We start from the raw sequence: 17,030 nt of genomic DNA, 5'->3' as shown, positions 1-17,030 counted from the left end.
TTGATTAGTCTATAAATAATAAAATAAATTAAATTATTCGAGCTCAATTTGGGCATGATCTAATTAAAATTCATTTAGTTTCATTAAACTAATAATCAAATTAAAATTTTAAATTTGCAAATAATTTAAATAAATATGAGAAATAATCACTATGTTTGATTTTGATTTTGGCCCATTTTTTAAATGGGCCAAAATATACACTATGTTTGGCTTGTTTTATTTTGCCAGTTTTAGGTATATTTTGCATTATTTTAAATAGTATTTTGATTATTTTTTGTCTAAAAAATATACATATACATATACATTTTCATATTCATACATATACATATACATATAAATATACATTTTCATATATATACATATAAATATATATATATATAAAAGACATGATTTGACAATAAACAGTACTTTTTGTCTCCCACTACCCAACATTAGACATACCATACTTATTTTATATTATTTTCAAAAACAAATTCAAACATACACACTATCTCTAGCTTATACTAATTTATTTTTATTATTCTTTCTCTATATTCACATAACACCCCAAAATAAATTAAAAATAAAATCAAACATTATGAATATGTTACATGAAATGGTGCTAGTTTCGCCCAACTCGTTTTAGCCACGTGGGACGTCAAACAAATGAGCATTCCTTGACCGCGTCCGGACAACCCACGAACGCTGTCAGACTCTTCCTATCTCTTAACCAAACATAGCTGGCGCTGATTCTACTTCTCCACGGTCCCAAGAAACTTCCTTTGATCTCATCTCCCCTTTATTAATACGTTTCCCCAGAATTATACCAATCGAATCCTACATCCGTCAGCAGCCATTACACCAAAACCCATCAAAAATCTTGAACTGAATTGAGTTGATCAATCCCTTTCTTATTGAATTTACAGCTGAGCTTTGGTTTTGATCTCGAGAACAACAGCTATGGAGTTGTTCCAGAGAGCTAAAGCCGTTCGCCTGAAGAGCTCCCACGACAAGTACTTGACAGCGGAGGAAGACGAGGAGTCCGTCACCCAAGACCGCAACGGGTCCTCCAGGGCAGCCAAATGGACCGTCGAATTCGTCGACCACTCCGAGAATGTTATTCGCCTCATGAGCTGTTATGGGAAGTACTTGACGGCGTCGAACCAGCCGTTTCTCCTCGGGATGACGGGCCGGAAAGTGGTGCAGACGCTGCCCAAGAGGCTGGACAGCTCCGTCGAGTGGGAGCCGGTGCGGGACAACGGCGCCGTTAAGCTGAAGACCAGGTATGGGCAGTTCTTGAGGGCGAACGGGGGGTTGCCGCCGTGGAGGAACTCGGTGACACACGATATCCCGCATCGGACGGCGACGCAGGAGTGGATTCTGTGGGAGGTGCATGTGGTGGAGATTCTGGAAGCTCAGTCGCCGGCGGCGAAACCGGCGCCGCCATTGGTGGTGGAGAAGGAGGAGTCTTTTGCTTCGGAGTCCAGCTCTCCGGCTAGAAGTCATTCCTCGTTGTCTGCTGGCTTTTCCCGACAAGAGGTAATTTAATTAATCTTGTTTTTGTGTATTATTTCTAACTTTCTGTGTTCTAATGCGGGTGGATTCTGTTTAGTAATTCCGAATTAGGATTGAATTCGAATTCGAATTTGGATCAGAGGTGATAGAATATTCAAAGGGTAGCATTCGAATTTAGATGAGAATTGATCGAATATTCAGAGTATAAAATTTTGTATTCTTCCTTATCAAGAACATAAGAGTTGGTAATTAATATCAATTTTCTATATATAAAAGAAGAACTTAGACAAGCTTATGGGATGATTATATTGTCTGAAAAGGCCATTCAAATTGTAAAAATTTCAAGAAAAATGAGTTTTAGTTATTGGATTATTCGTTTGCAAACTTATGCCGTAAGTATTATTATTTCTTGGTGTATTTATGGTTGCTCATGATATTAATTTGGGGTATTTTGTGCAGTCAAATGATTCTTTTGTTAGCTCGCCACCAAAGGGCGGCGATGGAAGGTTGATATATTTTCATATAGCTGATGAATACGGGCAAATAGACGATGGTTTTGAAGAACTTTGCATCACGTTTAAGGGCAGTGGAGTGGACGAATTGACGAGGAGGCTGGAGGAGGAGTTGGGAGTTGATGGTATTACTGTGTGTGCACGGAGTCCGTTGAATGGGAAGCTCTATCCTCTCCGATTGCACCTTCCTCCCAATAATGCGACTATGCATGTTGTTGTCGTTCCACCGTCATCACAAGGTGATTTACTTCATCATTATACAAGTTGATTATGACATTTGTGGACTTTTCGCTTATAATGTGCATTATTATTTGGACATACCTCAGTTAACATTCAAAGGCATGTCCAAATTCTTGATTAACTTACATACAGACACTCACCAGATATCGTATTCTGTTGTCTCAGTGGGTCAAGATTTGGAGGGAACAAGAATGCTGGTGTAGGAGGGAACGAGAAATCTCAACAATTTTGGTCAATAAACTGCGAACTATGCATGTTTACAACTCTGCTTCAGCCTTATTCCTATGCTTGCGTGATGATCAGTGAGTGTGTGCTTCCTTAGATGCATAAAACATTTGTATATACAATCAAGTAATTGAAAATGCAGACTGTTCTATTTTGATAGCTTCTTATAGTGTTCTATTCTTTATTCTTTTGCTCATTTTCTCCCTCTGGAATGTAGCGCTTATGCTGATTTTGTAGCAAATCTTTGTATTATGACCCGTAAACAAATGAAATTTTGATTGATTTCCGAGATGTTTAGCATTATCATTACTGAATGAATGGCCAGAGAAAGATTGGAACTGTTTTCTACCTGGAGATGAACATTGATGGCTAGCTCGTGGCAATTTCATATAACAATTGATACATTTACCAGAAATCCATACAAGAACATGAACCATTTTTAAAGCAATGGAATCGAAGGCGATCTCTCATAATAATCTCAACATTGAAGACTTGGGAGATTAATTTGGTAATATTATGACAATCCTTGCAGACACGCAGGTTTTTGAATACACGAATTGGCACGTCTGGCTTGGAGTTCAACAGGCCAAAGGCAATTGCCAGTCTCTCACTGTGAAGTCTGAGAGAACGTTCCTTCCCATCATCGGCTTCATCTATCAAAGGTGCTTGTGAAAAGTCAGGAACATACCCTGCCAACTTCAGTCTTTCTTCAATCACATCCAGAAACTGGTAGATTTCTTTGGTCTGTGGATGAGTTGTATCCCCCGCAAAAAATTCATGAACGATGCCGTTGATTTCAATTGAACTGCAACCAGGCTCTTTACTTACACCCTTATCAGTCATCATTTTCCTAACCAACCCAACTTCATTCCATCGATTAGATGAGGCGTATACTCTTGAAAGAAGAACGTAAACTCCACTGCTTTCACTCCCCTCGGCTGCCATTATCTGCCTTGCCATTTCTTCACTCAGGTCCAAGCCTTCACTTTGCTTGTAACTAGCATCAAGAAGGCTTCTCCAAATCACGGCATCAGGTTTCATTGGCATGCTTGATACAATATCAAGCGCTTCAAAGATTTGCCCGTTGCGGGCAAGAAGGTCAATCAGGCAGCCGAAGTGCTGCAAAACTGGCTCCACCTTGTACTCATTTACCATTATATCAAAGTATCTACGACCCTCGTCAACCAAACCTCTATGATTGCAAGCGCTCAAGACACCAACAAATGTAATAGAGTTTGGTAGTAGTTTTTCTTCATTGACCATTCGACCAAAATGTTCAAATACTCTTTCCGCCTCCCCATGCACGGCAAATCCTAAAATCATAGTATTCCAAGAATTCACATCCCGTCTACTCATTTCCTGAAAAACTTGCCGAGCCATCCTCAACGACCCACATTTGCAATACATCTCTATCAGAGAATTCTTCACAAGAACATCAAAATTAGCATCGATTTCACACTTTCTCAAAACATATGCATGTGCCCACATACCCATAGACAATGCCCCCAAACCAGCACAGGCATCTATCACGCTTTGCACTGTGTACCCATCCGGATCAAATGATGACTTCATCTCCACAAAAATTCTCAACGCTTCATCAAACTCCCCCATCTGCACAAGCGCATCAATAATCACGTTCCATGAGACCAAGCTTCTTTCCGGCATTTTACCAAACACTTTCTTCGCATTCTCCGAGTCCCCGCACGAGGCATAGAAATGAATCAAGCTGTTGTTCGCGTAAACATCCGAGCCCAACCCATGCTTCAAAACCTGTGCATGAGTTTGTTTCCCTTCGCTCAAAGCAAATAAATAAGCACAAGCTTTTAGCACAAACGGGAACGTATGCTTATCAGGAAGCAAACTATCTTGGTTCAGCAGTTCTTGGAAAAGTGGAAAAGCCTGTTTCTTGCGGTCCTTGCTATGCGCATAGGCTCTAATCACAGTGTTATAAATGAACGTATTGGGGTTCGGGATTTGACCGAAGAGTTGCAAAGTATAGGCTAGGTCTTGCAAGGACGAAAAGTGGAGAAGTCTACTGTAGAGAAAGATTGTTTCCGGACTGTCGTTGGGTGCTGGCGCAGTACGGAGGATTTGCCCATGTATTTGCTTGAGGTGAGGGATAGAAACGGTGTCGGATTCAGTTAAAATGTGGAGGAGGCGGTCGTGATGGCGGCGGCGGGATGCGGTGGAGAACTCCACCGGTGGCCCAGTAACTAAAACTGCGGCCATTTTCAAGATTCCTCCGCCGTGTTCCAGAAATTAATTTGAGTTCAACGTCCTAATAGTTAGCATCTCCACAGGCCCAATACAGTTCCGGCCCAAATTAGCCCAATGGGCCACTGCAAAACCACTCAGCTCCTTAGGACATCTTTTAATATCCTCAAACAATTCTATTTCGTTAAAAATTCAAACTCTTTATATCATATATATATATATATAATAAAAAATTAATTTGGTCTTAAACATTGCAAAGTTTGGGTACATTCTGCTATTTTTATTGCTCAATTTTATTATTTTTTCATTTTTTATCCATTACTAATTTAAAAATCATAGTACTAATATTTGATTTACAACTTCCAATTATTTGAGGCTTGCAAAATCCCAAAGGCTCGCACGCTCTTAATTCATTAGTCTCCAATATTTTTGCTCGCATCAAATATAAGGGCTCTATAGACTTGAGATAATAGTTTATTAAGAAATTGTTTGACTAAGTTTCTTTATAAAATTTTATATATTCATATACCTTATTGGATTATTAAAATATTTGTGTAAAATAATATTTTCAATTTATAATATATCATTAGTAGTAATATTATAATTAATTTCAAAAAAATTGAACCAACCTTTTAATATTTTGAAAATAAGTCGAAAATTCGTATTTTTTCTTTTAAAGACGCTTATAAGCTTCCAACATCCTGTTTTTCAGTCTTATAAACTCATTTTTTAAAAAAAAATCACTAAGTATTTTGCAGTATCTTATAAGATATTTTAAATAACTTATATGTTTATTCAAACTACCTTCTTAGAGCCATCAACGTTTGATTGAGTTGACATCATGAGAAGAGTGTTGGATAGAACCCCACTCCCATTGTAATTTTTTTTTTTTTTTAGATAAAAGTACGTTTTTAGATGATAATAAGTTGGAAACTCATGATTTTTTTTTAAAGAAGTTTATAAGCTTCCAACGTCCTTTATTTTGATCCTACAAAGTTACGTTTCGAAAAAAAATGTACCAAATAATTTGCAACATCTTGTCAGATGTTTCAAACACCTTATAAGCTCATTTTAAAATCCTTTTTAGAGATATTATATTTAATTGAGTTGACATCATAAGAACAGGTATTGAGTTCAAACCCAAACATCCCCAATAGGATGACAACGGGGTAAGTGTAGTATGCATTTGGCTGGACCCGAAACACCGTCCCGATCTGTGTTGCCCCTCCTATCCAATGATTTTTTTTATAATGATTTTGCTTAACATCTTTATAAGAAATAAAAGGAATATCATTAATTTGTAAGAGACTAAGATTTTTCGAATCGATTTTTAACATAATTTTTTTTATATATACAATGAATTATATAATATAAATAATACATTCATCTATCTTTTTAATGTCGCAATAAGTAATATCAATTTAAATCAACATAGTTTTTTTTATCTAAAATAAATTATATAATACAAATAATAAATCCAACTAGCACTTTATTTTTTGTATTTTCTCATATAGAGTTGGATATATATAAATTATTTAAAAATTTACATACAATGCATACTTTTTTATTAATAATGTATTATATATGAATAAGTAAATAATACATATTATTTATAAAATAAATTAGGACAAGTCCGATACAAAATTCGTAACCCATCCCTTACTCACTAATGTCAATACTAAACCTGGGTTTGAGTCGGGGCCGATAGCACCAGCCTGATTGCCATCCCTATTCGCCACCCTGATTGCCATCCCTATTCGCCACCCCACCCCGTTGTAATAAAACATAAAACAATAATAATAATAATCTTCTTAGACAATAATGAGTAGTTGGTACAGTTCAGACTCGAGAGACCATAAATTATTGGGATAATTACACTCTCCTTTCTTGAGATTTGGTGTGATTACAAGTAAACCTTTTGTGGTTTGAAAAATTATATTTAACACCCCTGGGGTTTGTTTTTATCCGTGAGTCAAAATTCACAAACTTGCTTATATTAACCAAAAAAATTAAATATATATATATATATTTATCCCCAATTGATTTATTACTGATTTATTATAGATCAAATAGATCTTTTTGTGATCAAATTACCCTCATATATTTTCACGCGTTAATGCATGTGAGGAGGTTTATCTTCACTGTTATAAGGATAGTTTATTCAGAAAAAAATTATTTAACATGTTATAAGTCAGTAATAAGTCAATCAAGACTAAATATCAATTTTTATTTCATTTTTTTATTAATACCACCAAATTCAGTATATTTTGACTAATTGAGAGACTTATTTGTTAGACGAAAGCAAACCTAAGGGATGCTAGATGTACTTCTTCAAATCATATAGAATTTACGTGTAATTGCAACAAATTTCAGAAAAAAAAAAAGTGTAACAATCCCAAAATAATTATTGTGGCAGTAAATAACGACAAGCTACCAACCAAAATAATGTCAAATAATTCTTTATTACACAATAAAAGAAAACAAAAAACATTAATATCAGAAGATGGGCCTAATAAAAATCAGGAAATGATGCACTTGGTCTGAATGATTGCAACGTAGTCCTCCCCAAAAACCTCCAAGTTCGCAATGGGCCCCCACTCTTCTATTAATTGAATGGGCTAATCGATAAAAGGCCCCACATGATTCAACCTATTCATATGGGCCCAACTTTATACCAAGGCCCACTTCCCCTCCTCCTAACTTCAACCAACCACGTTTCAAACGACGCAGCTTGCAAGACAGGTTCAGACGGCGTCGTATGGGACAGTTACGAGATTCTTCCCAACTTTCCCCATTTGTTACGCGCCTGCACGTTCGCTCCACTCGGCTACCACGCCATTCCGTCTTGTACTCGGTTACATGCCTGTCATGGAAGAAAAATCACAAGAGGGGTTGTGTTGATTTTTGATTGGTTCAAATTTATTGAAATTAATTTTACTTGTTAAATTAAATTAACATCTCTATACAAAGGTATAATCGAGCTCAAACGAGTAATAATTATTTAGCCTGTATTTATGATTCGATATAAAAGAATAAGATTTACATTTAATATTGAGGATAATAACATTAAATTGTTATTCATAAATTTAAAATACGAAATAATTTAAAATTATCTAAATAAATTCATCAGCTCTGATCTACCCATTTACGTTCTATTTTTAAGGAATTTTTCTTTAATTGTGACAAATAAAGATATGAACGTGCGTGGGTTTTTAATATTTTACTATATTTGGTTTTGTATATTTGAATTAGTGTAAAATAAATAAAAATAAATACAATATACTAAACTATATATCTCGTACAAGGACAAATTTAGGGGGCTCTGGGCTTCAAATAGGTACACACCCTCCAAAACTCTCTTAAAAATTATGAATAAATTTTTAGTATATATCGATCTTCTGAATTATTTAATTCTCCGACAGAAGTTAAAAATAGTGAAGTCCAATACATAAATATAGAAATTTGTCCGACCCCTTCAAACTTTTATTTCTAGATCGGTAGGTTGTATTTGATCAGATCTTAAAAAAAAAAAAATGGAAGAATAATGCTTGTTATTTTCTTAAAAAGAATTCATTAAAACCTAGAAAAAATAATAGGAAAGTCCAAACATTCTTGTAAAACTTGTTTTCCTCAATTTTGATTTTTGAGTCATAATATTAATAATTGTTTGGGTAAAAGTGTATTTTTTTTCTTTTTTTTTTTTCCGTAAAAAACATTCCCAAACACGGCCCTAGGATTTCACGCCCCTCGTCATCACCGCTTTCTTCCAAAGTGTACTCAGCTGAGAGAGAGGGAGAGAGAGAGAATCTTTCTTAATCTTTCCCCGACGCCTGTGGCTGTCATTTTAACGACCTCCTTAAAAATATCGCTACTCACGCGTATCTTAGCTCACCTTCCGGCATTCCGCTACCCTGCGCATCCCGGAATCCTCTACGTTGACTACTCGTCGGAGGTCGGCCCCTACCACTCATTTCCGTCACGACCTTCTAGAACCCTCTAGAATCCCTCTTCTGCGGGAATAAAGAAAGGTGTTCAGTGTAGAGAAAGTAAAGGAGAAAGGAGGAAGAGCCTTTTGCCTTTTTCTGCGGGAAGATGGGCGTTGATTACTACAACATACTCAAAGTTTCGAGGAATGCAACTGAAGAGGATTTGAAGAAATCTTACAAGAGGCTGGCGATGAAGTGGCATCCGGATAAGAATGCTGTCAACACTACGGAAGCAGAGGCCAAATTCAAGCAGATAAGTGAGGCGTATGATGTGTTGAGTGATCCGCAGAAGAGACAGATCTATGATTTGTACGGGGAAGAAGGGCTCAAGTCTGGTTTGTTTACGCCGCCGAGTTCCAAGGAGAGGGGGGATTTCGGAGGGGGGAGGGGGTTTAAGTTTAGCACGAGGGACGCGGAGGATATTTTTCACGAGTTTTTTGGTGATTTTGATGTTGGGAGAGGGAACAGTACTGGTGGTGTTGGTGGTGCTGGTGGTGGGTTGAAGAAGGCTGCACCCATGGAGAGTAAGTTGCCATGTAGCTTGGAGGAGTTGTATAAGGGCTCGAGGAGGAAGATGAAGATATCAAGAATCGTTCTTGATGACTCTGGGTACGTACATTACAGTTATCTGATCTGTTAATTGATTGATTCAGTTATACTAATCTAATTTCCATATGGATGTATTTGTGTCGATTGACTGAAAGTCAACTGAAATTCGTACAAGATGAGGATTTGAGAGGATCTTGGTTGTGTGTGATCATCTGTGTTAATGTTGTTATCTCCTGTATTTCTGTGAGTTTTAAGATGTCTTGATTGTGGCTTTTGGGATTTTCTATGTTTTGTGTGTATGAATTTGTGGCATCTGATGTGTTTGGATGTGGATAGATCAGTGATGAATAGGTTGCAGGTGGTATTCAGGATCAGCATTACCCTGGTAACAAAATTTGAGTGTCTTTCTGAATTGTGGGTGTGCATATATACATGGAAATAGTAGGTAGGTGGATCACTTATGCATGTACTCCTGTAAGCATACATTTTTGATCCTGGTAGTAGAGTATTGAATTAGCAATTTGTACTTATGTCTCTTTGCTATTGTGTGATTAAACTGCTTCATCTGTGTTTGATAGGATTGTTGGATTTGCTACTGTAATTTTAGATGGTTCTTTTCATTTTCGGTTATATGAAGTATCTGTTTCTTTCATTTCAAGATTTGTGGTTATTTCGGGGTTCTTTCTTTCTGAAGCGTACGTGTCTCAGATGATGAAAATTGAAACTGATGTTAGTTTATCACTTCTGTTGGAGGTCAAGCAGTTATTTTTTTTTTCTAAAATGTCCATGTTTAGTGGTTGGAAATGAATTATTGGTAAAACTTGAGATGAGCTGCTGTTTGGGCATATTGTAAAAACAGTTGGAGCAATGTGAAGTACAACATTGTGCGGACACAGATCAGTAGAAAATTTTCCAGGCGGTTATTACTTTAGAAACTCGGATTTAAATATGGATTAAATTATGTTCATATATATGGTTGAATGCATTCAACTAATCCTCATTGCAACTTTAGAGTGGGATAGGGCAAGCATTTAAGCTTATAGCTTGCTGGTGTTTTCAGCTTCTGGTCCACACCATTTTATCTCGTGAACTCAAGGAGTATGTTTAGTCTGCACTATCTAAATCAAACTTATCAACCATGTATTGGAGATACTACACTTGGAGACATGTTAATACCTAAATCTGGAACTCATCAAGCAAAAATCGAAAAGAATATAAAACCTAACAGAAATTTTCTGATTTAAATGTTAGAGTTGAAACAATCTTATTGGGATTTTTATCTCGAATTGTCCTACATACAGATAAGCTCCGAGCACTAACAAATCTGGTTTTAACTTTCTCATGGCTTTTACAGTGCAGCCAGAAATGCTATGCAGGTCTGGTTTAAATTCCCCCCTCCATTTCCTAATCATTGGCTCCAAGAGGCTAATTTCTGATATTTCGCTTTAGTTTCTTTATCGCAAGTCATCGTGTAATTTCATGTGCAGATAGATACAAGTTCTTTGTGGTGCACCTTCTATTCTGCTACTTAGGTGGAATGCTTTTGCTTCTAACTTTGTCTATTGGAACACCACTAGAGAATGAAGCGCATACAATTTTATTCTCATTTGCAGCTATGATAAGCTAGTCGTAGATATAGATCATCAAGTTGTTAGATGCAGCTTTTGGCATTCTTTGTTTATTACTCATAATGTTCATGTCAAAACTAGTTTAAATTACTTCTATGTGCTTGAACCTACATATTCTAGGGATAATAATATTAGTGGACTTCAACTATAAAAGAATGGATATTGGATGTAAATTTGTTGATTATTTCAGAACTTCACTAAAGCACTAAGATGATGAGAAATGATAGTACCAAGATTCTGTTTCTGGTTCTTGCTTGTGCATGCTGTGCGTTGGATTCCAGAATTGAAATTCCTGCGAATCTTGTTCTGTTCCCTGTATCCAAGATCAAGATTTATACTTATTTTTGCATGGAGCAGGTGGGTGATTTCCCCGATTATCACTCAATGTATTATATTCTGTTTATATTGATGTGCGAGTCATTGTTACAGTAAGCCTGGCACTGTTGAGGAGGTCTTGGCAATACACATTAAACCTGGTTGGAAGAAGGGTACAAAAATTACCTTCCCGGAGAAAGGAAACCATGAACCTGGTGCTACCCCTGGAGACCTCATTTTTGTTGTGGATGAGAAGCCCCATCCGGTTTTTAAGAGGGATGGCAATGATCTAATCATTAATCAAAAAATCTCCCTACTGGATGCTCTCACTGGCAAGACGCTCAACATTACAACCCTGGATGGAAGAGATATACCTCTTACGATATCGGACATCATCAAACCAGGCAAGGAAATAGTGATTGAAAATGAAGGAATGCCGATATCAAAAGAACCTGGTAAAAATGGAAATTTGAGGATCAAGTTTGATATCAAATTCCCTTCGAGGCTTACTGCAGAACAGAAATCAGACTTGAGAAGGGTCTTGGGCAGGAAAAGCGAGTAATGCTGGTTTCGTTGTGATTCGCCTTTCACTCTAGTTATGAAAGTGCAACTAAGTGTACATACTTAACCTATTCAGTTCAGACTAGAAGCATTATTGTGCATAGTAGGAGAAACAATCCACTTTTCTTTCCTCCAACTTCTAGAAATATTTAGCTCAACTTAGCAGCTACTTCAGCTGTCAAACAAAAACTTTTTGCAATGCATGTCAAACTGTAAAATATAATAATGTCTACTTCTATAATTTTGTATTGTTTTTTGAAGATATATATCTTATTGCTTGGTTGTGTGGATATGTTTATTCACATTCAAGCTCTGCCTATCCATTCATAGGCTTTTCTTCCATATCATTTTCTTGAATTTGTCCTGTTGAATTCCTAGATTTTTGTTTTAGTATACAGTGATTTAACTTGGGCTTATGGAAGTCCCTTGTCTTTGGTCTGGAATTCAGTTTAGTCCCTACTTCTCTCTTACTTTCTCAGAACACCATTTTCCTTTTTATCCTCTCTCCAAATTCTCTGTTTCTCCATTATAATATTTATTTTGATTATGAATTACTTTTGAAGTTCTCTTTGTATGTTTTCTTTCACTTAAGAAAACTTTAATAAATATAAAAAAAATAAAAGCTATTGTACGACTAAAAATAGACGACTTTTATTATTTCGAGTAACTGTAAACACGCATCTAAGTGCACCACATACGACTAGTTGCAACTGTTCTCTAGTGACTGTAGAGAGATGCAATTGCATGGCACAGTTTTTCATTCTCAAGCATGACTACTCCTCATGTAAGAAACAGAATAACACCATAAGTCGCAAACAAACTGCTTGCTGATTTCTCTGGTCTTGCCAATGTCATAAAACCAAAGGCCATCTGGTTTTTATCCTTCTCAGAACCTGTGTTTCTCAATCTTCTTCTGAAGGTCATCCTTCTTCGCCCCGACAACCTTATCAATTTCTTTCCCTTTCTTTATCAGTATGAAAGTTGGCATTGCCTGAACTCCAAATTCCTCTGCTACGTCCTGTTTGTTTTGTTCATTAGTCATTCATTAATACTGGTAGCAACATGGGATAATTACATCATCACCCAAAAGGTTTAAGCATATTGCAGAACTCCTTGATTTAAAAATTATGTTACAGACTTCCCTTGGAGATTGACTGTTCAGAAGGGAATCTGTAATGTAAAACATAGAAGACTTGCAATATGCTTAAATTTAGAGGGCGTCTACATAATTATCCCTGAAATCACCGGTTGATATATGAACGAGATCATATAATTGTAAAAGAATGAGCATACATGCAACTCATCAACATCAATCTTGATAAACTCTACATCTGTGTACTTCTCAGCAAACTCATTGATTGCAGGCTGAATTATCTGGCAAGGCCCGCACCAAGAAGCTGTGAAGTCGATGACGATCTTCCAATGAAGAGAAACTATTAGAAACACCGTAATATGATACAAAAGCTTCAAAGAAAACAAGTGGAAAATAATATCAGTTACCAGTTTTGGAGTCTGCTTTGAGGCTTCAAAATGGATCTTCCACTTTGATGATGAGCGAAACGTAATAACCTGACCCTTCTTCACCGGTGTTGATTCGTTGGTGATTTTCGGGAATCCTCTGGCCTCAACCTTCTTCACTGGTGCTGATTCATTGGTGATCGTTGGGAATCCTCTGGCCTCAACCTTCTTGACTGGTTCTGGTTCATTGGTGTGCGTTGGCAACCGTTTGGCATCATAAGCAGATGAAAAATTAGCTCCCATCTCTTCTTCTTCCCAAACTCTCGAACCAAACAGGTCCTTCTTTTCCTTCCTACTTGAGTCTTGTGGAATATATGTTATGGCCTGAGCTAAGGCTTGCTAGCTTTTTATACTAATTCTTGCAGCAAGTGTTTCTTGTTCTTTGCTGTGCTCCATCGAAGAATATGTTCTCATTGGGACCAGTTATTATGTCGACGGCCAGTGTTAAATTTGGAAAGATTTGCTGCTATTTACTACCACTACTAAACAAAAATCATCTTCAGTAGAAACCGATGGAACACTTTCTAGTACAGTTTGATGAAAGCTTTCTTGCTTTATTCTAAAATGCTTATAATGTAGTCATAAGATAGCCCATCAACAAATTTTTACAGATAGTCTTAGTACAGCTGCAGCATCAATTCTCTGGTCCTGTTTACTATGTTTTGACATCATATCGTAAGTAACATACATGTGTTTTAAGACTCTACAACTTATTTTTCCTCATTCTTCACATGCACTGGTACAGATGTAAGAAATGAATCACACCTTCATTATCTGGTAGGCCGAGAGAGAGAGAATAAGTATATATGTTATTGTGCCGGCATATATCAGCTGAAAAGGCTGAGTATCGTTGTTATTGTACGGAGCACAATCAGGAATAAATTGAAATGATGTCAACGGCAGGAGGAATGAGTGCCGTCTTTGTAGCATGAGATAAACAGAATGTTTTCTGAACTAGTTCACATAGCTTTAGAGAAACCTTGCTGTCCTACCAACTGAATTCTGCTTTGTTATTACAAGTAGTCATTCGAATTTCTGGTTTCTTGGCAACCCTTTTGAGTATTTTGTGGTTCCACGCACTTTGTTTTACTCATAATTGGACAGTTTACAACAGTAAATGAAGAGCATTTCTTGCAAATGGTCCCATTTTTCAGCATCATCGTTCAAACGGAACAAAATTGCTTCATCAGATTCTGTTTCAGGACTAAAATTATTGCTGTCCAGCATGTTGTTTTGTGCTTATTAGCAGATAGAAGAATGGAGAGGTGTTGTCTTGGGCTATCAATGTCATAATATTCGGTTGATGGTGCACTAAAATGACACTCAGAAGGCATTGCTTTATTCCAATTCAAACTGAATATAATGTCTTTGCAGATGGAAGAAGACAGAGAGTATTCTCATAAAGCTTGCAAATTAGGCCAATATGATCAAACTTACTTGAATTACAATTTCAGTATCCAATGGAAAGTGGAAAGAAAAGTGGTGGGCTAGAGAGCAAATTGTACAAGTCTAAGGTTCCTTATTCCTTAATAGTTATGAGATCACCTGAGGGGTTTTGGCCTAACGATTATAACAAAAGATTGATGACTTTATAAGTATGAGATCATAAATTTAAATTTGATCCAACTTATAATACTTGCCTCATTTTAAGTGAGCTGGTAATTGATGTTGCTATGCATTTCAAATTAGGAGCTTGCACAAGTTCAAGAACCCTTTTCTGTAATGATGGGCATTTTTATAATGAAACAGTGGGTTTCAAAACGGATCATAGCTCGCGTTATAGGTGCATCGTATGATCAAAATTTCGGACAGTATGTGGGTGCAAAATGATGTTGTTGTAATTGGCATAATTAAATTTTAATCTAATAAATTGGATGTCAGTTAAAGTAAATCCATAGATTAGATGGTAAATAAAAATGTGTAGTTATCCCATGTTGAAAGTTTGAGGGATTGGGTTATGCTGTGGAAAGTATATAAAGAGATTGAATTGTAAGAGTTAAATTAATTCTTAACTTGTCCTACATTAGAAATCCTTTAAAGAAATATTTTTTTATATTAAGTCCAAACCTCAACACCATTTGAAATGTAGAAAAAAGACGATAGTGGACTTGTAGAAACACCCACTTGCATGTCGTTGTTGCATGTACTACTGGGACCGGACACGGGCGAATGTTTTAGTATCTATCATTTGGAAAAAAGTTTGAATTAATTCGAAATTTAAACCTAACAGTTTAATGTTTTCAGCTTCAAACTTACAGTTTTAAAACATTAAATTTTTTACAGTTTCTAAATGTTTTTTGATTTAATTTTGGGTTAATAGTTGTTAATGGCTGAATGCTCTACAAATAGAGCTACCTGCAAAAGAGAAAAAACAACACTTACACACTTTTGCAAATACATATTCTTCTCTCTTCTTTCTTTTTTCCTCTCTGGTTCTTGACTCGATTTTTTCTCAAGTTCTGGTGACTGTGTTATTGATCGAGGAAATGCATGTTGCAATCATGTACCGCCTTATCCAAGAAGAAGTAGCATAACACTCGGTGCACGTGAAAACAAGACATCTTATTTCTTCAAGATAAGTAGATTATTCTGCGATTCGATTGTTGTACACGAGTTGTTACTATACAACTCGTACCAATCTAAGTTTACTGCTTTGGTATTTTAGTATAAGCAACATATCTACGTGTTCCGTTTTTCTTATTCCTAATTGTTTGTTTGCATATTGTTTTCAACAAAATTGTGAATTTTGAAATATTAAATCTGTTTTATTCAAACGTTTGGTTTTCAAAACACTATCCTGAAATATCATTAGTTCCAACAATCTTAAAGAATTTTGAGTGTTTTGAGATGAATCCGTTTTTAAAGTTTAAAGCTTTCGATTTTCTCCAATGGCCAATTAATGTGTCTATTGCGATTCTTCTTCCTCCCTCTGTTTCGTATGTGTTTATGTCCAAAGTTGAGTTGTCCTGTCTTCCAAAAAAGTTCTCAAGCCAATTCTTCAAACGTAAGCAACAACGGATGAAGATTTAGTTAACGAGAAAGGACTTTTGACGATGATTCTGGTGACTAGATTTGAACCAATTGATACTGATCCCAAACTGTTTAGAGGCAGAAGATTGAGCATGATCAAATAGGTCAATAAGCTATTTTGTCAGCATTGTCAAATACGTTCTTTGATGTCTATTGTTCCGACTCATACACTGTAAAATCGTTGTAGGATGAGTAGGATAGGAAATATAATTTCAGGACAAGGCTCAAAAAGTTTTTTCTTTTTTCAAATTCTTGAAGTATCAGATGGTTGAGGATAAGTCTGTAACTGAACAAATGTATGAGATAATTAATCTTGAAACTGTCTGGTGTCGAGATGAAGCTTTCTGAGAAGTTTCTAGTCATGTCAATCATTGACAAGCTTCCCAAGTCATGGAAAAATTTTGTCATAACACTCAAGTATAAAAAAGGGAGATTGTCCCTAGATCTCAGGGTTGTTATTAGCATTAAGGAATAGCATCAGAATCAAACTCACAGGATGTTGGTTGAGCATTAACTCGGGGCCAATTTAGTAATTGAAAAAAATGGTTAATAATATAAATTCGAATTCTAAAAATATCAAGACAAGACCACGACAAAAGCAAACAAACACTATTGAAACTATCGGTAGATTGAACACTTGACCATGGATTTTCATTCTCAAAAAAGCCAAGACTGAGCACACAACTGTCAATATGTTGAGGGGACCTAACGATGCTAGCACCACAGGAACAACTGAAGGATGTTTCTCTATACAACCC

General features: G+C 36.3%; 4 protein-coding genes across 4 annotated transcripts; 2 read left to right on the top strand and 2 right to left on the bottom strand.

The window, feature by feature from the left end:
• The first annotated feature begins 766 nt into the window (after nt 1-766).
• On the top strand, nt 767-2,762 carry LOC105168160 (actin cross-linking protein (DUF569)). The gene is made up of 3 exons (XM_011088115.3): nt 767-1,518; nt 1,954-2,245; nt 2,412-2,762. Exons 1-3 carry the CDS (start codon nt 940-942, stop codon nt 2,447-2,449), a joined length of 909 nt encoding a protein of 302 aa, XP_011086417.1. The 5' UTR covers nt 767-939; the 3' UTR covers nt 2,450-2,762.
• Nucleotides 2,763-2,833: 71 nt separating this feature from the next.
• Nucleotides 2,834-4,729, bottom strand: CRR28 (Tetratricopeptide repeat (TPR)-like superfamily protein). The gene has a single exon (XM_011088114.3). It carries the CDS (start codon nt 4,698-4,700, stop codon nt 2,877-2,879), a length of 1,824 nt encoding a protein of 607 aa, XP_011086416.1. The 5' UTR covers nt 4,701-4,729; the 3' UTR covers nt 2,834-2,876.
• A 3,715-nt stretch (nt 4,730-8,444) lies between these two features.
• Nucleotides 8,445-12,014, top strand: LOC105168158 (uncharacterized). The gene is made up of 2 exons (XM_011088113.3): nt 8,445-9,280; nt 11,278-12,014. Exons 1-2 carry the CDS (start codon nt 8,778-8,780, stop codon nt 11,723-11,725), a joined length of 951 nt encoding a protein of 316 aa, XP_011086415.2. The 5' UTR covers nt 8,445-8,777; the 3' UTR covers nt 11,726-12,014.
• A 587-nt stretch (nt 12,015-12,601) lies between these two features.
• LOC105168157 (thioredoxin H2) lies at nt 12,602-13,485 on the bottom strand. The gene is made up of 3 exons (XM_011088112.3): nt 13,225-13,485; nt 13,018-13,140; nt 12,602-12,742 (listed from the first exon to the last, which is right to left on the bottom strand). The coding sequence occupies exons 1-3, from the start codon at nt 13,483-13,485 to the stop codon at nt 12,611-12,613; spliced, it is 516 nt and encodes a 171-aa protein (XP_011086414.1). The 3' UTR covers nt 12,602-12,610.
• Between the last annotated feature and the right edge of the window lie 3,545 nt (nt 13,486-17,030).

Source organism: Sesamum indicum, linkage group LG8 (assembly GCF_026168435.1).
Source record: "Sesamum indicum cultivar Baizhima isolate 11 linkage group LG8, ASM2616843v1, whole genome shotgun sequence".
Taxonomy (NCBI): Eukaryota; Viridiplantae; Streptophyta; class Magnoliopsida; order Lamiales; family Pedaliaceae; genus Sesamum; species Sesamum indicum.
The sequence above is the reverse complement of the archived record's forward strand: the minus strand, read 5'-3'. Positions and strand labels throughout refer to the sequence as shown.

Bases quoted from the DNA above. Each gene is read 5' to 3' on its own strand.
- CRR28 (XM_011088114.3), bottom strand. From the start codon at position 4,700: ATGGCCGCAGTTTTAGTTACTGGGCCACCGGTGGAGTTCTCCACCGCA.
- LOC105168157 (XM_011088112.3), bottom strand. From the start codon at position 13,485: ATGGGAGCTAATTTTTCATCTGCTTATGATGCCAAACGGTTGCCAACG. The intron at 13,141-13,224 runs GTAACTGATATT...CTTCATTGGAAG, and splicing joins CAAAGCAGACTCCAAAACTG to ATCGTCATCGACTTCACAGC. The intron at 12,743-13,017 runs GTATGCTCATTC...CAAAACAAACAG, and splicing joins TTGATGTTGATGAGTTGCAT to GACGTAGCAGAGGAATTTGG.
- LOC105168160 (XM_011088115.3), top strand. From the start codon at position 940: ATGGAGTTGTTCCAGAGAGCTAAAGCCGTTCGCCTGAAGAGCTCCCAC. The intron at 1,519-1,953 runs GTAATTTAATTA...TATTTTGTGCAG, and splicing joins CTGGCTTTTCCCGACAAGAG to TCAAATGATTCTTTTGTTAG. The intron at 2,246-2,411 runs GTGATTTACTTC...CTGTTGTCTCAG, and splicing joins CGTTCCACCGTCATCACAAG to TGGGTCAAGATTTGGAGGGA.
- LOC105168158 (XM_011088113.3), top strand. From the start codon at position 8,778: ATGGGCGTTGATTACTACAACATACTCAAAGTTTCGAGGAATGCAACT. The intron at 9,281-11,277 runs GTACGTACATTA...TCATTGTTACAG, and splicing joins ATCGTTCTTGATGACTCTGG to TAAGCCTGGCACTGTTGAGG.